Here is a 23593-nt window from a genome sequence, read left to right on the forward strand (position 1 = left end):
TTGCCAAAGGAAATCTTTACCTGGAATGATTATTTTCATAGATTATTTTCACTCTTGGGTTGTGTGCCAATTAATTCCTGTAACTTAGGAGACAGCTCTATGAAATGCATCTTGCCAAGTGTCATTAATTGTAAATTGATGCTGATACGGTGGGGTCACATGGGCGGCCATTGTAGCTAATGCAAAGGGATTGTGCTACAGAATTGCATTACACTCACCATTGTATGCTGATTGTGACAAGTCTTTGCAACTTGTCTTTATTTGGAAATTTAAAATTTCTCAATACTGTAATACTTCAGTTCAACACAACCCCAAGCGCTCCTACTAACTAACAACAAACTGCAGTTTGTACAATTTCTCTATGTGTATTAATTCTTCTCTGTGGTTCCTATTAAATGTGGACTTGATATCTGAACAAACAACAACTGCTCATCACAGAGATTACAGTTTTCTGTTGGGTTTCTCTGTAACTTTGCTATGCAGGAAAGATGCATTGGTTGTATCTTCATCTATCTGTAGCCAGGGCGAGTAATCCACATGACATGCACAGTTCGATGTATATGTTCTCAATTAATTAGATGACTTTGTCACCTTACTATTATCAGGGGCAGACTGGGCTGGGGGGCAGAAAGACATCTGTCCCCCGGTCCAGTCCCATAGTGGGCTACCTTGGGCTGGGTCACTGGGCCACCTGCATAGACAAACCAAGGAAGGTGGGGGGGGGGTTTCCTAGTGCCTGGAAACCCCCCTTCAAGCCTGGGGCACTCCCGCTTCACATAATTCTGCTTGAAAAGAGAGAGCTGTGTGCATCTAACAGTAGTGCACGCAGCATTGCCTGTGTATATTATGGGGATAGGAAGAGTTGGACAGCAGCCAAGCACTATCTAAAATTATAGCCACGCCCCCATGCATGCTGGTCACGCCCACTGGCGGTGTGGTGTGGAAACCCCCCTCTACAAATCCTGCGTTTGCCCCTGACCTGCATTTTTTTCCTTTCACATGTTCCTAATAGGCTGCTCAGTCAAGTCCTGCCCCCCGGACTCATATTTTTCAGCCCTCCCCTGACTATTACTGATTTGCTACAAATGACAACATAGTGGCATTTTTTTATGTATTGTGGATTTGTGGCAGATATTTGTCGTAGTTTTCTCTTTTGAAAGTAATAAACCTGACTCATGGGTCTTCCACCAATTAATGTAACTCTTGTGTCCTATACAGGTGGTGAAGAAACCTTGCAGCATGAAAAGACAGGCTCCTCCAACGATACGGATGTCCTTTCTATTATTTTGCAGGCTTTTCTAGTATGTACTTCACTAAAGCATGGCTTAACATCTCACCTGGGACCTGCGTGTACGGAACCATTGTATGTTTTGTACATTTTCATTTCTCGCATTTAATTCACCATGGGGAGATGCTTCTCCAAACCTAAACCAGGTGAGAACCCATTAAGGTTATTTTGCAGCTCATGTCATAATGCTGTGCACAATGAGCCATGTACAGACTTACAGACTCCGCGGGGCTACTGCTGGAAGGAATGTTAATTCTGCGCTCTTGCAGGGAGGATTAAAGAGCGCTCTAGGTTACAATTAATCCCAGGAAAATGTTATTCTGCTTTCTTTCACATACAGAACATTCAGCTGGAATTTTACTATAATGAGCTTGAACTAATATAGTTTGTACCCTGCAAGACTATGCCACATTAATGATAAAAATGCCAAATCCTTTCAATCTTATAGCAGTGGGGAGTAGTTTGATAAGTGCATGGTTTTGGCAGTTGATGCTAAATACAAGAAAGATTTATTTTTAACTATTAAGGAAATTAATATAGTTTCATAACTTTGTAAATAGCTTATTATAATTATGCACATATTTTAGAACCAGGCAATGACAATGCTAGATATAAAAGTCAACCAAATATTAACGAAAATGTCAATGGAACCCAAACTGTGTGGAAAATTTGGACTTCTTTGTTAATGTGTGGGGTTTTAGTCGCTTCCATGCTGCAAAGATAATTGAACATAGATAATTGTTTATTTTTTTATATCTGCAATTTGTAATTTATACATATTTATTTTATCACCGTTCTTTTGCATGACAGCACATTAAGAACATAGTAAGGGCCTGTCTCACAGTGACATGTACGTATGTTTGCACTACACATACTCAGAAAGTGAACGTGCACAACTGCAGCTATTCAGACCTGCGACTTATTGGCACTCCTTACGGCTAAAGAGGTTTGACAGGGGAGGGAAGAGGTGTTCTAATGTAGGCAATGTAAGTAAGGTCGTGTTCAATCAATTGTGTACATATTCAGACTGGGATGTATTGGAAGATATGACTGATAAAGATATTTTAATTGCGGGTGGTGAGTGGCGGGTGTAAGCAGCGGATAATGGCGAACACCCGATTAGCTAACTGTTCATATTTAGAGGTTTTGCATATGATTCGCAGAAACTTACAGAGACTTTTTGTACGTATGTTGGGAAGTTGTTCCTGCTGTATTCGCTAGTGTCATGAACACGATCCCAGCTGCTGTGACTTTGGGGGTGTTTGCTGTATGAGGTCACCCGATTCCAGCCCGCAGTCTCTCTTTACCTATCACACAGGTTATAGACCTACTGAATCGCCCCCAAACAGCGCTCACACCTCACACACTTCAGGTTTGCCACCACCTATTGAATACGGGCAATAGGACCCCAATATACTGTCCCACACTGGTACACAAGGCTTCTAGCTGCTCACAGACTAGCAAGACCCACACCAGTAAGCAAAGGGTTAACTCTTCACACCTCCAGACTGTTACACAAATATAAATGCAAGCACACACAGCTTGTTAATCAAATGTATAAACAAATCACATGCTGGCATTCAAAGTGTTAACTTGGTTGAGCTATATTCTTCTTAACAGGCCAATGGATTCGTTAGAGTATCAAGGATGCAACCTATTAAATTATATATTTAATATACAAAAGTACAGGCCATACAGATATAAAAAAAATAATGAATAAACAATTAATAGATTGACATAACAAGCAATACAGTTTAAAATAAAAGAGATTCAGAGTAGCACTTACATGAATTGCCTTTTCTGGCCAAGGGAAATTGGCTTGGAAGATGGACAGCTTATCAATGTGAATTAATTTCCCAAAAACAATTTGCTGTAACTGGTTTCAGCTTTTTAAAGACACTTCCACTTTTTCAATAACCATATGCATGTTGTCTGATTTACTACTCAATTCTACCATGTGACCTAACTTTTCTGTGGAGCATCACACAGACTCAATTTTATTATTAATAAATCCCTTATGACTTTGTCCATCTTTTATTACCAAACATGATGAAATTTTGACAATGTGACATACCTTTTCCAAAGATATGTGATTTTAGCTGTTCACGTATACCACCCGTTCCTGTCATTCACAACCCTAGTGTGATTTCTGCTCCTCAGTATGGAGTTCCACCCGGATTTACCAAAATATTAACTATGAAGACATTTTCCTTTTGAAGCTCATATTTCTATATACCTGTACAGGCCTTCAAACTGCTGCCTTCATCCCCAAGATTCTCACCCAGGCATCTGGCTCTCTCATTTACATTTAGTGGTTCTTTGTGTTTACACTGCCTATTGAAAGGAAGTCAATTAGGAAGTGGAATAATGTATCAATGCAATATTTTATGTGGGCCCTAACATTTAATATTCTATTTCATCATATCAGATTTATGCTCTCATCCTGACAGCTAGGTTATTCAAATTTAAATGATGTTTCATTGCAACTGCTTTGTAACATATAAAATAAAAGGTTTTTGTATATGTTCGCTATTTGGACGTAAGTGTCTGAGATTGTGTCTGTTGTCAAGTGAACGCATCTGCTACTCATTCAGACAACTCTGACTGAATATGGCGCACATAAGCACTGGGTCATCTTTCCCCCTGGGCACGCTGGGCTTCCTTTTCAAGCAGTTACCCCCAACAATCTGCAGTAAGGCTTCTTAGCTCCAAGCAAAATCATTGATTTTTAAGCATATTGGTACAATCTTGGAGGTAGATTTGCATTTAGAATTAGACACAATTGACCTGTGCCTAAGCCTGGCAGAGGTGTCTGAGAGATGGCTCTTTCTCTACACAGTATGTATGATAAACTTTTGTTTTTTTATCCGTAAAAAAAATGAGAGAATGACAAAAATCAACTTGTGTAGGTCTTACTGAAGTGGGAATAAATTGTGTACAGAAGAGGAGCTATATTGGTTCTTTGTGACAGAACCAGTTAAATCAGCAATCCCGCATATAAGATTTTTTTCTTCAAATAACAAGATAAGTACTCTTTAAGTATCCTCCTACAAATCACTGTTTTTTTGTCTGCAAAAGCTCTCTGGTTGGCTAATAAAAATGTCTGCCAGACACAGACAGTCTACTACACAGAAACATACTGATTTTATCACGGGATTGCTGGTTTAATCTTAAGGTTCTGTGTGAAAAGTATGGGTAATCGATGAGATGGGTCAAGGACACCAACATTTATGAGTCTAGATGCTCCAGTTATGTCATTTAAAATGGTTGCACAGACTTAAAAAGGTTGCACAGCCAAGTTTTAGGAAAAATACCATTCAGTCCTCTTTAAAGAACATGTAATGTCTCTAATTGACATTGGTATATAGCAAAGGCTGTGTATTATTGAGCTTAATAATATACATGAAATAACTTGAATGTCTATACTTGAATAAATATATCCACCATGTGTTCCTCTGCAGCAGGTTTCCATGTTAGATTGTATGTGCTTCTTATACTAAACAAGCAGACAGTGACTGACAGCTAAGCAGACTTGTTTTTCAGAAATGCACAGTTTGGATTGGTTGATTCATACACATGGGTGTGGCCAGTGAAGTCACAGCAGCTAAGTGTCAGCTTTCCGGCCACTACCAGACAGTTGCAGATGTCTGTAGTGTAGTGAGGTAGTAATACCTTTAATATAGCTGCAGTGGAATGTCATATTAGTAATGAACAATGTATTTTATTTTACATTCATGGTTTATATATGAACATGTAAATTTTGGGGTTTAGTGTTCTTTACAGCATTATTCACATTTCATTGCAATAAAACTATTTACAAGATGTAAAACTGATGTTTGTTTTACAGTTGAAGTAAAAGTTGAAGTTGTTTTACCTGAGAAAGAAAGGGAAAAAGAAGAAATGTCTCCCAATGGGAAAGCCAGTCCTCTTGCATATAAAACAAATGGAACAACTCGACACTATCACCACGAGGAAAGACCCATTGTTCTCAATCCTTATACAAACCCCAAAGATATGGTGGAAGCCTCCGTGTGCCATGTAAAGGATCTGGAAAATGGACAGTATGTGCTAATGTCCTAATCAGTATAATGCTGCTGATTTGTTTTACTGATAATTTTGTAGCTGGCAGTGTGATGTAGTCTTTAGTAAACAAAATGGCTGACAGGTTTCACCAATTAATGGCCCACTCTCAGGTTTGCCAGTAATTTTTATAGTACTGCATATACTTAGGCTATTCTTTGTTTCATTTTGTTTTTTTATTTTACTTATTATTATTAGTAGTATTTTTTTTCCTATTGCTAGCTGGAATGTGTGCATAACTATCCTAAAGCAATACTGAAGTTAAATAATGTATCCATTAATGGTTTGTATTGATTGCTTTCTTATAAATGTGCAACCCATCAGAAATTAAACATTAAGGGCCTGATTCATTATGGCACACAAAACGAATTTAAATGGAATTTTTTAAAAATGCACAAAATTCGGGCACACTCATGTCTGCATTTAACTGCGTCTCTTGTTATGTATATGGATCGAGGTGCGCTCTGCTCTGATAGACACAATACACTGCAGGATACGTCCAATACATATGTGGAATATAAAGTCTCAGCAGGGCACACTGAAAAACAAACAAAAACAATTAGCATCGCCTGTTAATAATGTAGTCATTAATGAAATAATTAAAAAAAAAGATTATTTTTCAATCAAATACATTTATCATGATGTTATTAATGTCTATATATAAAATGCATTCTTACAGTACCTCCCGATTGCAAGCACACGTTCTAGCATGCATATACGACTGTCACCTGCCCTGTAGCTGGTGCAGGTGATACGACAGAAAAACACATTACTTAGAGATGCCCAAAGCTTGAATCAGACACTGCTGTGTGCGCTCGAGCTTGGCATACCTTACTGTACATTGACTATGTGAGTACATCCCTTCCCCTCCTTGTTTCATCCATGAACTTGTAGACTGTCCTTTGCGCCCGAAGATGTATTGGATTTTCTTGCGTCCACTGGTGTATAGTCAGCTTCTGGGCATGCGCAGAGTGATTTTACGCAAAATACGGCACATATCGCCATTCACATTCCTTGAATCAGGCCCTAAATGTGTTTTATTTAGAGTTTGCAAAGATCATTTTTGGTTTGCTAATTATTTTGTTTATGTTTATCACTAGGATGCGGGAGGTTGACTTGGGCTGTGGTAAAGCTTTGCTAATTAAGCAGAATGGAGAATACTATGCAATGGGACACAAATGCCCGCACTATGGGGCACCACTAGTGAAAGGTTTGGATTTGAGCAGTCCACTGTATTCTCAATGTCTCCACTGTATTCTGTTGGTCTTACACATGGACTGCACAGCCATTAATACCCGCACATTGTATTTTCTAATGTCATGTTGTCTATTCATTGGAGGAGAATCAATTAGCCTCCGTAGTAACCTCATGACTACGGTTATCTGCGTATTACTGTCAGTTACGGTAATGAGAACTTTGCTCTTTTTTGGTCGCACCTTTATGAGGTACAAGCAAAAAAAGAGCGAACATCTTTACTAAAACAAGTGATGCTACTGCGACACTTTGCTGGTGACTGATTCTCCCTGTTTGGCTGACAGGCTATTCTTCTCTTATTTCATCTGAACATTGTGGACCACTGTGATTTTGAACTCTGAATAATTTCTCATAAATTGTGGTCAAGAAACCGTTAGCATTACCATTTCCCTTTAATGTTTTTCTATTCGTCAGTGGCCTACTGCTCATTGTCATAACTCGTTAGCCCTTTAAACTCCCCCTCTATCATTACTCATGCTCAGTATCCTGCACCTATACTCCTTTGTTAAAAATATCACCAAATTGTGTTTAGTGTTAAAATACAGATGGAGAAAATTGAATTTCAATAAACGGTGCAACATACTTAATTGTCTTAATGCCATTATATGAAGTGTTTGTCTGAATTACACTTTCCACGTTCCATTTGTTTGTCGGATTTCACCAAGAACAGCCTTAGCCTATCAACGTCTACACACAACATGTAGGGGACCATTTCCATTAGGAACGACACAAATACTATACCTCAGACTTCAGTAATTGCACTGATGGTTACAAAGGCTGCATTATTATGAATATTTGTTAAATAATTGCTGCCTCCAATGTGTACAGGGGATAAATACACTTTTAGGAGACTGGTGGGAAATGTTTCCTATATCAATTTACTGCATAGTGGTTCTGATGCAACTTCACACTTATTAATTAAATTTACCAGGTTTAAAATACAGTATATTCTTTAACTGAAAGGCGAATTAATTTACATGAAAGTGATTTTTTTTTTGTATTTGCTATGATTGCCCCCCATTTAATAGATAAAGATTGAGTTTAGGAAAGTGTAATGTAAACTTTAACAAGCTAATAACATTGAGATTATGACCATTTCCTTGAAACCATCTTTGCCAATTCTCTGGGAAATCACCAGGGATGTGAAACTGGTTGGATATTTCCAAGGTGACTTGGTCTGGAGTCTGCTTATATTGAAAATGTTTCCCTTTTTTATTATGGTTAGGAGGGCAGGTAGTGGGCTTTTCATGTTTCCCCTCTTTTTATTACTATTTATCTCTACATACTCTATATATTTGCAGTATGATAACATTGACCCGTGATCTCCTCAAGATAACTAATAGCTCTTTATACCTGACAGGTGTACTCTCTAGAGGACGAGTGCGTTGCCCATGGCATGGGGCATGCTTCAACATTGCAACTGGTGATATAGAAGATTTTCCAGGGTTAGATGGCCTGCCAAAATTTCAGGTACATTCTACAAATCATGGGGAACCCTATATGACAAGGATAGTGGTAGAACACCACTGCCATCCTGCATTTGTTGTCGTCATCTTAGGACAGCGATAGAAGGGTATTTTGAATGTAAAAAATGCTTTATCTTTTTTCACTTGGGTATACCTCCAAATTAATTATTTTAAAAATATTATTTGTATTTTTTATCATTTTTTATTTTCAGTCAGTCCGGTTCTAATGTGCATGCGGGAGCCAGCCAGCAATGTGATATTTCTGTTTTAATTTCAAGAGCAAACATTAGACCGGGAAATAGAATTCAAGTTTTTAATGCATTTTCCATGTGGTGTTGATTGCATTGAATCGAAAATGTTCGGTGACATCTGGATTATTGGTCACTATGCTCATTGAATATGCCTGTTCACATCAAAACATTTTTTTTACAATCCAATATATCAAAATGCAGCACACATTATAATTTAAATTGGGATTTTTGCTGACTATAGGGATCAATCAATAGGTTTCCCTATGCAATTCATATAAGAAATTCCTTAACAAATGTTTTTGGCAAGTTTTTCATTATTTATTAGGATTAATATTGCTTTTATGTGCATTGCAGGTTAAAATAGAGAAGGAAAGAGTATATATTCGTGCAAGTAAACAGGCAAGTAATCAGCTTTACAATAATCCTAAAAATTTGCAGTATAAACTTAAACAAAGCTGGCCCAAACTACAGTATGGCTGGGCGACAGCCTGGGGCACATGACTGTATCGGGTGCCAAACTTAACCATTCAATCTCCACTGCCTAACAATAGCCCAATCCAAGTTTCAATATCCTGTGTTCTGCTTAATTGTCCCCTGTATTCACTATACCAGTGACATTGCTGAGGCACTTAAGGGCTGTTTCTGAATTTGACGCAATTTATAGCCAATTCCATAGCATGCAAAGCTGCACACAGCTTAACATACCTGTGAGTCAGCATACTACATTAAATACATATACTGAATGAAGATACGTTTAAACTATATCATGCGCTTTAAGCATATAAGCAGTAGAGAAGCCAGTCATCAAGTTGATGATGCAGACTGGCATTTAAATGTGTTATTTATAAATAGTTGAATATAGCCTTCAGCCCCATGCTGAATGGGCTAGGATTGGTTGCCATTATGGTGGGGGGACTCCATTCCCTGCTATAGTGGTACCAGCAATGCCTGTCAGAGCCTAGGGCTGGTATTGGATTTTTCAGGGGGACTGTTCCCACCATGCTTTTTTTTACTATTTTGCACCAGGGATAGAGCAGCTGCTACAGATACACCACCAGACAGATGTATCTGCAGATCCTTCTACCTCTGCATGGGCAGAAAGTACCAGAGATGCCCTTACAGGGGGCCATTTTCCGCTAGGGCCGGCCCCATAGTGGGCTACCTTGGGCTGGGTCACTAGGCCACCTGCATTTTTTCCCTTTAAAATGTTCCTAATAGGCTGCTGAGTCGAGGTTTGCCCCCCCAGGCTAAAATTTGCCAGCCCTCCCCTGGCCCTTACTGTACTTAGCTATACATGCTTGCGCCTTCCCTCTCCTGTCTCTCGAAGGGTAGAAAGTAGCAAATGAGATATGTCTTACACTACATAGGGACTTGCGCTTACGCATTATTCATGCACAGTAAGGAAATAGCGTTTTTTACGCAAAAAAAAAATACACATCCATCCAACTCAGCATCAGGCGCTTAGGGCTAGATTTACTAAGCTGCGGGTTTGAAAAAGTGGGGATGTTGCCTATAGCAACCAATCAGATTCTAGCTGTCATTTTGTAGAAGGTACTAAATAAATGAAAGCTAGAATCTGATTGGTTGCTATAGGCAACATCCCCACTTTTTCAAACCCGCAGCTTAGTAAATCTAGCCCTTAGTGTTTACAAGCCTAAGTGATGTTACTGCTTCTCAGTGAATTAATATATCTAATTATCATAAATATAGGTTCAGGACAGAAAATGATACATACTACACATAGGTAATGTGAGCATTAATTGTTTTCAATTATGAATCAGTCTATAAGTCTTCACAGTTTTTTGTCAGAAGTAAATGTGTATTAATGTTTTTTTCTATAGGCTCTACAGTCACAAAGAAGAACCAAAGTTATGGCAAAGTGTTTAGCACTCAGTAATTATAGCACAGCGATTACTAATGTTCTCATAATTGGAGCAGGTAAAAAAAAAGCTCATCTAGTGCAGAACATTACTTGTTATGAATAATACTATGTATCATATTACATCAATATGTACTTTTTTCAGGACCTGCTGGCTTAGTGTGTGCAGAAACATTAAGACAGGAGGGATTTTCAGACAGGATTGTAATGTGTACGTCTGAGAAGTATCTGCCGTACGATCGATCCAAATTAAGCAAAGTATGTGTTTACAATTTCAGTATACTGTATCTCTAACTGTTTAGGTTTCAGAGTAATGTGACTAAATGTTGTGTACAAAAAGTATTCAAATGACATGTATTTAAGCCATAGTCTGCATAAATAATGACTGAAAACATATTTTAGTGGTGTATGTTAAAGTAATGCAGCAACTTGTGCGATTGATTGTTATTGCAGTCAATGGATTCTCAGGCAGAACAGATTTTGCTTAGATCCAAGGAATTCTTCCATACATATGACATCGAAGTTCTGACTGAAACCCAGGTAAAACATTTGGATGAGGAAAAATACTATATTTTGAATATTCAGACTGAAATAATCTAGAAATAAAAATGATGACTTGGTAGGTTATTTTAGAATACTAACTGAACTAATATAAACATATATTGGTTAATATATTAATATAATATAATGTATTGATAATATATAATAATATATTGATTATAAATTAATCTAAAATGTAATTACAAGTTTTGGGCTCACTGTCTTGATGGGCTCAGGAAAAGTGCCAGGTTTGACAAGTCATTAAAATGGCCCTTATTTTATGTGATCATTTACCTGTACTTCAAACTTCTCTTAAATTCACATTGTACAGAAATGATTTCAGGTTGTCAATGTGGACACAAAGAGCAAGACGGTTCTTTTTAAAGATGGATTTAGGATGGAATACAACAAGCTGCTGATCGCCACTGGAAGCACGTGAGTTCATTTTTGTTTTGTCCTTTATTTCTCTAAGACAAAGTTTTGAACTATTCTATGGTTGACTTGTGGTTGACATACACCAAGTGACTGGTATGGTTTTTAAATTATTATTATTATTATTATTAATTTTTATTTATAGGGCGCCACTAGGTGTCCGTAGCGCCGTACAGGGACAAACAAAATTACAATACAAGGTGAGACAGCACAGTACAGTAAACAATAAGCACAGTAACTCTGTGAGCTCAAGGCACAGCTAAAGGGGTGGAGGAGGGGAGAGTGGAAGGTCCGCCAACGACGGAGTCCAAGAGGGAGGGCACGAATGACAGGGAGACCCCCAGAGGGGAGAGAAGGGAGCGAGAGGGGATGGGGGGTGGAGGGTCCTCGAGGAGGAGGGCTAGGTAGCTGGAGGGCAGAGTTAAAAGTGGTGAAGACAGGAGGAGAGATGGCCCTGCTCAAAGGAGCGTATAATGTAAGGGGTGGAGTAGACAGACAGAGAGACACGGGGGAGAGAGGGAGAGAAGGAGGAACGGAAGATAAGGATAAGGGAAGGGGAAAGAGGGGTAGAGGCAGAAGAAAAGGTAGGAAGTTAAGTGGGAGACTGGAAGGCTTTAAGAAAAAGGTGGGTTTTAAAGCCCGTTTGAAACTGGACAGATTAGGGGAAGTTCTGATGGAGGGAGGGAGCTTGTTCCAGTCCAGGGGGGCAGCGCGGGTGTAGTCTTGAATACATGACACTGTTATTCCAACCGCTGCTAATCTAACAGTAACACAGCTGATACGTCAGCGTTTTACCATTTAAAGGCTTTTTCTATAAATAAATTAAAAAGGACATTTATTTGTTTAGCATATCTTGTGACATAAAAATAAGTCACTCTCAGACATATGTTCAGATGTGTTTGTTTAAAAGTTATTGTGGGTAGTAACAAGTTGACTTCTCCACAGCCCCAAAACTTTGACCTGTAAAGGAAAAGAACTGGACAATGTTTTCACGCTACGATCTCCTGAGGATGCCAACAGGGTAGTGAAACTGGCAACTAGTAGAAACGCTGTGATTGTGGGAGCATCTTTCCTAGGTGATGTTTCTGCTCCCATATGTTTAAATTGCTCTAGTGACAGTCGTTATGTATATATATATTTTATATATGTATGTATACTGTATGCTCATTTATGTAGCACAGGGATGTAAATTCTCAGTGTTTCTTCCTGGAAGAAATTACAAATCAGGGAAGAAATACATTTAAATTGTTATAAATGTAGTGCAATACTCCTTACACTAAGCACACTATGATCATCATCATTATCACCATTTATTTATATAGCGCCACTGATTCCGCAGAGCTTTACAGAGAACTCACTCACATCAGTCCCTGCCCCATTGGAACTTACAGTCTTAGTTCCCTAACATACACACACAGACAGACAGACAGGGACTAGGGTCAATTTTGATAGTAGCAAATTAACCTACCAGTATGTTTTTGGATGTGGGAGGAAACCGGAGCACCCCCATGCAAACACAGGGAGAACATATAAACTCCACACAGATAAGGCCATGGTCGGGAATTGAACTCATGACCCCAGTGCTATGAGGCAGAAGTGCTAACCACTTAGCCACCGTGCTGCCCCCATGATGATGCCGTCTAACTCAAGCTCATGGACATTTGCACCCATAGCACTAAGTACAATTAATGAATTAAGTACAATGTAGTGGCCTCCTTTTCAGTTATGTGCTATTCTAGCCAGTCTTTTATTAACAAATATACCAGTGGACTCCTAATGTATCACAAGTATGTATCAAATTACTGTTCCAACTGTGATAGATCTCATACGCATCTCACAGCCCTGGTCCGGTAATGACTTGAATATATCAAACAGCAGATTATGTGATATCACTTTATTGAACCGTACCTGTGCATAATTTTATATCTCTCTTTCTTTACATGAATCATGACATACAGGCATGGAAGTTGCAGCCTATCTGTGTGAAAAAGCTCACTCCGTCTCTGTGGTAGAACTGGAGAACATCCCCTTTAAAAAATTTCTAGGGGAAAAGGTTGGACTAGCAATCATGAAGGTAATAACACTATGAACATACATATTTAAATACATATAGAAGGCCACAGCTGAACAATGTGCATGTAATTATGTAAGACAGATACTTCCAACAAAATATCATTTTATTTTAGTTGAACATTTGGTCTTACTTATTCTAAATAATAAGGTGTGTATAGTGGGATATTAATGACATTTCATGTACACAAAAAGAAAATGTAGTTACTTAGAGCGGCGAACAGTGATTTCTGACCATTTGCACTGTGATTATATAATGATCAATTCACTAACATTAACATATGTGTATTTATAAAGCAACCATTGCATCCAACATTATCGGTTATACATCCTTAAATGTGCTGGACTACTTCTTGGCTTTAAAGCGGTGGGACGCTTTTCAAGCAATCCTGTGTCACACTGTATATGTGTGATAAGATATCTTATACAATGGGTTATTATTAATTTTACACCTGGCAGAAGTGCAAAGATTTCTGCATTAAGATAATACAGTAAACAGAAGCTATTATAGATCAAAACTTGTCTCAATTGTGTTTGCATGAATTATGCTTTATTGAGGTTATCAACAACAACTTGGCCTCATATCAATGGTAGTAATGGATTTATGAGCCAGAGCAGTATAATCCATGACATGATAGCAGACCGGCTATTAAGCTGTCATTGATATCTAATAATTGTAATGCAGGATGTGTGTAATGTTTTAAATTGCTTTTGTTACTCGAATAGCACTGAGTTTATATATAACATCTTCCTACTGGGTGGTAGATACAGGATGGAAGTTATAGGAACATGTCCCCAACAATTATGGTAATATGGACACATCAGTTGCTGAAAAACTATAGCAAACAAACAATTTAAGTGGATTTTAACTAAAAAGGGGCTTTAGAAGCAAAGAGGCTGCATACCTATACCAGCACTATTTATGGAACAGGGTGAAAATGCCTTTATGTATTTAGTTTTTTACTACTTATTTGGCCACCACTTTTTTCTAGTAAAACTAATAGCAGAGGGGGTGATGTGTAGTGGTGTAAGAACATGTTGGGAATCAATGAGCAAATGCATATTCACTCACAAAACCAAGGGCAACATCACTACTGAATATGGCCCTGTCCATATTTGGTACAGTACTGCACATGTTATGCAGATGACAACCATTTACATATATATATATAACCTTATTATTATGTATCTGTGATGTTACTTCCTCCTGCCTTCATGAGAATCTCACTATTGGTGCTAGAAATCTGGTATAATTACAAAATAGTGAGTACAATTTTTATTTATTTCATAGTCCTTTGTATTTTGGGTGATTTGGGCACTAGAGTAGGTTGCTCATATCATAATATCCTATTGACACTAGTACTACTAACCTAACCATTGCTGGTCCTGTAGCCACTCTCTTGTCAAACATGGATGGATTAGCTGAGCACTTCTAGGTACATATATACATATGATAAAGGTTAGACGTTCTCATTGTTTCAACAAAAGTGAAAAATTCCAGTGAATGACAAACACAACTTTTTGAACCTGTGTCTTAAAGTTTAACAAAATGCCGTCTCAGACATCTCATTTCTATGTAGAAATGCATCCACTGCAGTATGAAAAGTGTAGTTTTCATTTTACATTAAAAAGTACTACTACTACTAACTAGTAGTAGTGCTAGTTACTAAGTATGAGTCGCCCTAGTTAGTAGTACTAAGTACTACAAACTATGGCTACTCATACTCACGTAAGGTTCTATTTGTAAAACTTGACCCAGACATTTTTAAACATTCTTCTATTAAGAAGAATCAATACAAGAATCATTTGGAGGCATGGCCGTAACTTGGGCTGTGCGATAGGGGCGACTGCCCAGGGCGCAACGCGGTCTGTTTGGAGGATATGATCATGACAATCCCCAAACATTCCTAGTGATATTTAAAGGACCACTAAACCTTAAACATTTTGATATACTAACAATGAAGGTAGAATACCGTACATTAACTATTATCCTGTAAATCCACTGCAGCTGTGTTAAAAAGTAAAGAATAACCTTACTACTCCATTAAAGATAGCTAAGCCTCTCCCACATCTTTAGGATCTGATACAAGTCAGAAAGCTAAGACTACAGTCATTTGAGCTGCTGTGACATTAATGGCCCCGCCTCTGTGAATCTGCAACTGTTCAGTGTTCTTTCCTGCAAAGCAAATCTACCAATGTCTGCCTACTGTTAAAGAAGCATCTCCCTACTACCATGGCAACCTACTTTTATATATATTATTATATAGTAATACATAGCCTTTGAGATATAGTAATGTCAAATAGTAGCTTTACTTGCTTGTTAAGTTGACACATAGATAAATATTTCATTATGCTTGAGGTTGATTAAAATGTTATATGATGATGAAAATTATATTTCAAGACCTTTTACAACTGCATTCCTAAAAGACTAGGTTGTACATACACCCAAGCACAAACAATATTACTAAATGCTGTAAAACCCATATAATGAAGCGAGAAGCTACAAGTACCGCATTGTTTTACTGGAATCACTAATCCCTATTTATTGCAAGTGAAATGACTTACTTTATTTCTCGTGCTATTATATGTCTGGTTTGGTTGTCTAGAGTTTTTACAGCTCAAGAAGATAAATGGTTATTCCTACTTATGACTATAAACATTGTGTAACTAATGCCTATTGAGCTAAGATGCCTTTGTTACCAAAACAGCTCAATTCAACTGTTGTATTACAACTATTGCTGTAAATAGTGTGATTTCTGTGGGCCACACAAGTACATGGATTACTGCATAGAACTTTGTGAACTCTACAACGCACTTGTTAATGATTCCAAGTATCAAGAAAATAACACAATAATCTCTGGGTTCTGCACAAAGTGAAACAATATAGTTGATAAATGTTGCAATGTCTTTATTCCAGGTGTTTGAAAGCAACAGGGTGAAGTTTTACATGCAGACAGAAGTGTCTGAACTAAGAGAACAAGAAGGAAAGGTAACTAATAAATAGGAGGACTTCTTGCACACATATGGGTCACTTTACAGGAACACAATGGATATTCTCAACATTCTTAACAGTGACTAGTGCAATGTGGACAAATGTTTCCTATAAAACAATGTAAAACCCATAGCTAGAGATGATAGCCTTGACACTGTACTAATATTGTACAAATTAGATGTAGACCTTCTCTAAGAAAACAGGCAACACATTTTCATTTGATATTTGTTTTCATATATTTTCTTTTCACAAAGAAATAAGCTGCTCTGGGTACCCATCAGATACATAGCTAATGAGAGCTCAAGTGTGTTAAATAAGAGTTCTAACCACGTATCTGTTTAATGTGTTTATCTTATAAAAAGTAAATGATATAAATAAATACTTATAAGTAGAGATGCTCAAGCTCGGTTTCCCGAGAAATGAATATACCCGAACTTAGGGGATCCAAGTACCGAGCGCTCAGTACCTTCGTTCTTTTTCGGATTTGAAAACGAGGGAAAACGTCATTGTGAAAACTTCGGATCTCGTGAGTTTTGGATTCTTTTTTAAGATCCAACATAACCGGGGGTGGGAGGGAGGGCGGACGCCCATTTTTCTTTACTGCTACTCTTGTGTGCCAATGTATCCTGATGTGCTAGGAACTGCCGTGTGTTAATGTCATTGCTCTGTCGTTTAGCATCCAATCAGGTCGCTGCAGTATTTGTCCAAAAGTGTACGAAAATAATAATGTGACCTGTGAGGTGGTCAAAATTGACTGCAAATAGCTTGAAATTAGTGTTATTGAGGTTAATAATAATGTAGGAACAAAAAAAAGAGCAAAATTATGTGATTTTAGCATATTTTAGGATTTTTTCTAAAAAAACCAAAACATGTGAGGGCGGTTTTGCCAAAACCAAAGCCAAAACACAAAGCTAATCCAGATCCAAAATCAAAACCAGTTCACAGGGGTCAGTGAGCATTTCTACTTATAAGGTTGTTACGTACTTACATTTATGTACCCAAAACATATTTTTTTGGGGACACTGATGCCAGAGAGAGAATACAGATTATTAACACAGTCTGCCTAGCAAGACCATAATCACATTGTGGTACCTTCTAACTGGCTGGACTAGCTACACATTGGCTAACTTATTGTATAGGTTGCTCTGGTCTTACAAATTGATGTGATGCTTATCCACCATGACAGTGTGTGGTTCCTGCATATAAATATCATGTTACCCACTACTGAAATATAGCCTATGTATGATTATGGTACAACTTGAAGATACTGTATATTGTGTGAATTAAGCTCAGTGCTGCAAAATTACTTTAATACTTTGCTTGTGAGTAAATATCTCAACTGACTTACATAATTAGTAAGAAATGATTACTTTTGGTTCACTGCTATTAAACAGTGCGCTTCACTAATTGGACAACTTGGTTTTCAGCTAAAAGAAGTGGTGCTGAAGAGTGGAAAAGTTCTTCGAGCCGATGTGTGTGTGATTGGAATAGGTAAGACAAGTGCAGCAGGAAATCATGGCACTGTACTGTTTCTGTCAAATCTGCACTCACACAAGTGCATGATTATCATAACAGTGTGCCTGTAACTTGTCATTTACACTGTGTGCTATGTGCAAGCAAATAGAGAGTATAAGTGATGGGTTTGTATGGTTAAAATAAGGGGTGCTTGTGTACCATTAGACTGATGGAGTTGTTTCAGCTAGTCAAGCTTATGTATCATTGCGCTGCTGTTGGCGTCCTTCATCACCTCTGATTAAAGCTGCGAGTGGGCAATTGATCATTAAAGCTCGACATCTAGTCCACCCCCTTCACCTTGCGGTGAAGGGGGTCCGAAGACCCTTGGCCCCTATGGGACCTTTTGGTTCCGGGGATCGGGGACCAGGGTCCTTTTCTTTTTAAAGGAAGGGTCAAGTACCGCACTCCTTTGTGCACTTTTTTTATTGGTTTTGCACCTTTTTTTGGGCACTTTGGGTTTTGAAAGCACGTTCCCAGGCTTTCAGTAAAAAATTTTTTTTTATCATTAATGTTCTGTTGTCTTGGTTTTCTGGGCCACATAAACATGATAAATACACACTGATGATGTTGGTGATGATAATTAGCATCAATGTTTCCTCTAAGCTTGAAATTGTATTATTAATACTTTCTATTCAGAAAAGTCCATTTTACAGCACGTCAGTGACCACAGGGTTTTGAATACAACCTTTTGTGGGTTTGTTCTCATGATTGAACGTTTACCTCCTTCATTGCCAGACCGCTCAGTGCAAAGGGGACATTGATCAATGCAATATTATTTTACAGAACTGAAACACCATTGCCAGTAATATTCAATGTTATGCTGTTTTCATATAACTTTGTTTGAAATGTTGCACACCAAATATACAAAACAGAACTAGTTACAACAATAGTCTCTTATTTTTAGGAGCAAGTCCTACTACTGGGTTTTTAAGACAAAGTGGTGTTACCATTGATTCCAAAGGATACATTCCTGTTAACAAGGTGACATTGTTTATTTAAGGCTTCTAAACATACAATATGTTATCAGTTACCACAGCTGTTTCTTTAATGGTTACATGTAATATCCAAAATACATATTTACTGGCAAAAAATATAGTTATCACAATATGTACTGAAATCTCCAACTGGCCTTTCACAGCAACATCTGTAACCATGTTTGCTTCCATGATTACAGATAAGTAAGGTCACAACCTTGGGCAGCACGGTGGCTTAGTGGTTAGCACTTCTACCTCGCAGCACTGGTGTCATGAGTTCGATTTTTGACGATGGCCTTAGTTGAGTGGAGTTTGTATGTTCTCCCTGTGTTTGCGTGGGTTTCCTCCTGGTGCTCCGGTTTCCTCCCACACTCCAAAAACATACTGGTAGGTTAATTGGCTGCTATTAGATTGACCTTCAAAAAGAAGGAGGAGGTGTGCTCGAAAGTATGAGTTTAGCTGAAAAGTAGGCACATTTATATATAAAATGTGTAGCAGTATTTTATCCACTTCTTAAGTGACCCCCAAAGAATGGCCAGGTTTTCAAAACATGCATCTGTATGCAATCATAATATGTTCTGTTAAACTGCTATGGAATAAACAACTATATCATATTGAATGAATGTGAGAAAACCTTAAAGACAGCCCAAATATATATATATATATATATATATATATATATATATATATACACACATAAAATATATATATATATATATATATATATATATATATATATATATATATATATATATATATATATATATATATATAAAACCCATGTCTATAACTAATAGCCCCAATCCTACAATACAGAATGGAGTGTTTTGTTTATTTTCTCACATGTTCTGTCTTATGCCATCTTCTCCTCACTTATTGTGACGTGATTAATGACCATCCCACACATTAAATCATTGACTAAGAGTCAGCTGACAACGTGCCAGTATTCTGTTTATCAAACCAACATAAGCAGCAGCTTGTCAGCAATCCAGATCTCAGATGTTTGCACATCCTAATACAGTTACCATAGAAATATGTTTGTGATGAGCATTCAAAGATATTTACCAGACATTATCGTCATCATATAAGTCTTATTTAAATATGCTAATAGGCAAGCAACAGGATGAGATTGTATGCATCTGTTGGCATATGTATGGTCACAAATCTTACCCCAGATTGATTGTCCTTAGCTACCTAAAGTAATGCAATTTCTAACAACATTATTCAAACTCGTACATGGTTGTCTGCACTGTTTGTCCATCTTGATATTTGTTGTAATATTTACATGGCAAAAGTATTGGCAGAAACCTATTATCAGGGCACTTGTACTGTTATATGTAATAGGTGTTAGCAGCAATGGTGGTAGATGTTAAACTACAAGAAGCTTTTAGACTTAACCAATTTGTTGGTTTTATTTCAGAACTAGTTGTAACAGATGATATATACATATATACAGTTGCTCACAGTTGACACTGACTGCAACCAACAGGCAGTATGACAAGCTTATGTAGTTAATGTACTTAAATCTATTATAGTACATTCATATATGCAGATGGTAGTAAGTTTATATTGTGGGCAATGTCAGAGAACAAGTTGCTTATATATATTTTTGTTTCTCCGCTCACTTTATGTTTCTCTATATAAGTTTTACACAGATGGGTGCAGCTTCAGTTAACTACGTCTTTTCAGTTTAACTGTCACAGGAAGAACTGCTGAGAGCCCAATTTCCTGTCTGGGCATGCTCAGTAGAGCGATGCCAATGGCTGGAGGCTGCCCCACTTTCTGTCTTCACTAAATCACAGGACACATCACTACCAAGATGGGAGATGGAGCATAGCGCTCCATATTAGCAAAAGTAATACAACAGCTAAAATACTACAATACTATAATTTGATTCATTCCATAGAACATACACAGCTATTGCGATCAAATACATACTTGTTATGTGAACCAGCAACAGTTATATCAGGGCACTTATACTGTTATATGTGTTAAAGTCACTCTTGTACATTAAAATACAACATCTTCTTTTCTCCAGATGATGCAGACAAACATTCCTGGTGTATTTGCTGCAGGTGATGTTGTAATTTTTCCACTTGCTTTTCGAAATAACAAAAAACTCAATGTGCCTCACTGGCAGATGGCGCACATGCAAGGTAATTGTGAGTGTTTCATGTCAAACTCATCTATAGAAATCCTCCAATATAAATTGAAAACAATTTAACAATACACATTAAATAACCAAAGAAGGTATACCAGATGGTAAGTGGGATAAATATTAAGGGCCACACTATTCCATATTATGTTTGCATGGAAACATTGGTTTACAAAGGCAACATAGCAGTGGAGCCAAATCAGCATAAACTCTTTCATAACTACTGACATTTTATGGCCCTAACAAAATATAAAAATGCAAAATAGACGCAGCTGGCAAATGGGGGCAGGATTTCCGGAAACCTCATGATGAGCGAGAGTCAGGGAATTCCCTTGGAGTGAAGATTGAGGCATGAATTCTAAAGCCAGGCTACTTGGACTTACATGGAAGCTCTCTTCAATTGTCCAGGTGGTCCCTTTAATTTCTCCTGAATTAACTGCATGGGAGGTTTGGGTCTCAAAGAAGGAGAGTCTGTACAAAATGGGACATTTGGGAATTCTTTAATCCATTTCAGAGAATGACCACTAAAACAAAATACTAATAAAATGTACCGCAATTACATTTATCAGTTTAATATATCTTGAGAACTCTTACCTTAAATTAGCATGAGAGATTGTGCAGATTAGTGGTGAAAACAAATCCTTTTATGGGGGTTCAAAGGTGAAAAAATCTGTCATGTCACTTCATACACAACAGGAATCAAATAACACCTAATTATCACTTTATACCTATATGTTTAAATGGCATAGCATGAACTTTGAAATATACTATTATGTAATTAAGTAATTTGTACTTTTCTTCATTTGTCAGATTATGCTCTATAATAAAGATAATTAGAGAGAACACTTCTTATCTTTATGGAGAACACTAAAGGAATGTATAGTAAAAAAAATGTAATTACAAACCAATGGTATTATGTTATAAGAATAACAATATAACATGTAAGATTTCTACTAGAGCTTAATCAAATTTTCAGAACTATTCTGCCAAGAAATTTATTTTGTGTAGAATTGTACTGTGATTTTGCCATTTTGTGTTGAAGAGTGGCATGTGGGAAAGTTACCGCCTTTCATATGCTTTACAGCATGTTTCTAAAGGGCTGCTAAATTGCTTTATTCGTTATAATATATCCTATAGTAGTCACAATTATTCATATACCAAGACAGATATTTTGCCTGTATAGCCAGGGCTGGTGGAACACACACCGTCTGCCGTAAAAAAAAAAAATTCTGGGGTCGAACAAAGTGGCACTTTAAGAACAAGTGTGGAGGTATGGGAGAGCAACGCATGCTCAGTGCAGCCATTAGAGAGATTAGAGTGCCAGACATCATGGTGCATGCGCCAACTCCTAGCTGGGGGTGCTGGAGCTCCCCACAACGGCCCTGTGTACAGCTCTCTATGTGAGGCTCCCAACAGAAATAACCTTAATTCAAATATCTTAATAAAACTTTCAAATATAGTTTTGTAAATGATTAGTAGCTCTTTCGTGTTAAGTGTACCTTCCTGTTTATGGTTAATGTTTTAAAGACAATACCTATTCAATGCTAGTAGTTCTAGGTAGAAGTATTAGCGGCTAACTGCAGAAGTATAATTTAGTACTCTTCGTGCATATAGAGTCGTAATACCTCCTCTTGAATTTTGATTCATTGCATATGAATGAATCTACAAATGTACCTATTTGCTATGTATCCATGTCTAGTAAAATATTTAATTAAGATTTATGTAAATTAAAATCATAATATCTTGCAATAAAACCTTCTTGTAATTACCTCCCAGGTCAGTTGTCAACCCTTCCCTGACATAATTCAGATGTAGTGATGTCAGTTTCCCTTTAAATTCTGACTTCTTTTATTTTGGGTTCCAGGCCGTATAGCAGCATTGAACATGTTGGCTCAAGGTACAGAAATAAATACGATTCCATACCTATGGACTGCAATGTTTGGGAAGAGCATACGCTATGCAGGTAAAAGTATGATCGTGTATGTTAAAGTTGTATATATAACATCAGCCTGGGAAATATAAGTGTTGTTATACTAGCCAGAATGGCAGGACTTTGTGGGCCTGATTCATTAAGGAACTTAGGCAAGAAATTTCTTACTTAAGTCTCCTGGACAAAAACCATGTTACAATGCAATGGGTGAAAATTAGTTTTCTATTCTGCACATAAGTTAAATACTGACTGTTTTTTCATGTAGCACACAAATATCAACTTTACATTTTAGTGTACAAATAAGCTATCAAGTATTTGTGTGCTACGGGAAAAACCAGTCAGTATTTAACTTATGTGCAAAATAGAAAACTAATTTGCACCCCTTTCATTTTAACTTGGTTTTGTCCAGGAGACTTAAGTAAGAAATTTCTTCCCTAAGTTCCTTAATGAATCAGGCCCACGTGTCACAATGTTTGCCACTAAGCTGTACATGACTAACAACCATGATAAAAAAAACTGATAGGATAACAGGGAAGAAACTGGAGAAATATGATGATATATGAGAGATTTATAAAGTCCTGACATGAGGTGGAAATGTTATAGGTAATGGAGAGATAACAAGAAAGAAATAATCATTACATTGGACATAATACGAAAACAATAATTGAATTATGGGGATTGCTCATAGAAAAGAATAATTAAATAATATTAAGAATATATAAAAGAGAAAATTGTTACCAATAACCACATAGACAAAATAAAAAGAC

General features: G+C 37.3%; 1 protein-coding gene across 1 annotated transcript in view; it reads left to right on the plus strand.

The window, feature by feature from the left end:
* AIFM3 (AIF family member 3) overlaps positions 1-23593 on the plus strand; it is a 57235-nt gene that overhangs the window by 17132 nt on the left and 16510 nt on the right. Inside the window, exons 2-17 of the mRNA XM_075178731.1 lie at positions 1219-1434; positions 5136-5349; positions 6469-6578; positions 7983-8092; positions 8694-8738; positions 10181-10277; positions 10364-10476; positions 10672-10758; positions 11102-11193; positions 12136-12266; positions 13149-13264; positions 16178-16249; positions 17680-17743; positions 18672-18748; positions 20780-20897; positions 22761-22859. Coding sequence (XP_075034832.1) covers positions 1404-1434; positions 5136-5349; positions 6469-6578; positions 7983-8092; positions 8694-8738; positions 10181-10277; positions 10364-10476; positions 10672-10758; positions 11102-11193; positions 12136-12266; positions 13149-13264; positions 16178-16249; positions 17680-17743; positions 18672-18748; positions 20780-20897; positions 22761-22859 — 1576 coding nt within the window. The 5' untranslated portion in view covers positions 1219-1403. The remainder of the gene's footprint in view (positions 1-1218; positions 1435-5135; positions 5350-6468; positions 6579-7982; positions 8093-8693; positions 8739-10180; positions 10278-10363; positions 10477-10671; positions 10759-11101; positions 11194-12135; positions 12267-13148; positions 13265-16177; positions 16250-17679; positions 17744-18671; positions 18749-20779; positions 20898-22760; positions 22860-23593) is intronic.

This window comes from Mixophyes fleayi, chromosome 1 (genome assembly GCF_038048845.1).
Source record: "Mixophyes fleayi isolate aMixFle1 chromosome 1, aMixFle1.hap1, whole genome shotgun sequence".
Classification (NCBI taxonomy): domain Eukaryota; kingdom Metazoa; phylum Chordata; class Amphibia; order Anura; family Limnodynastidae; genus Mixophyes; species Mixophyes fleayi.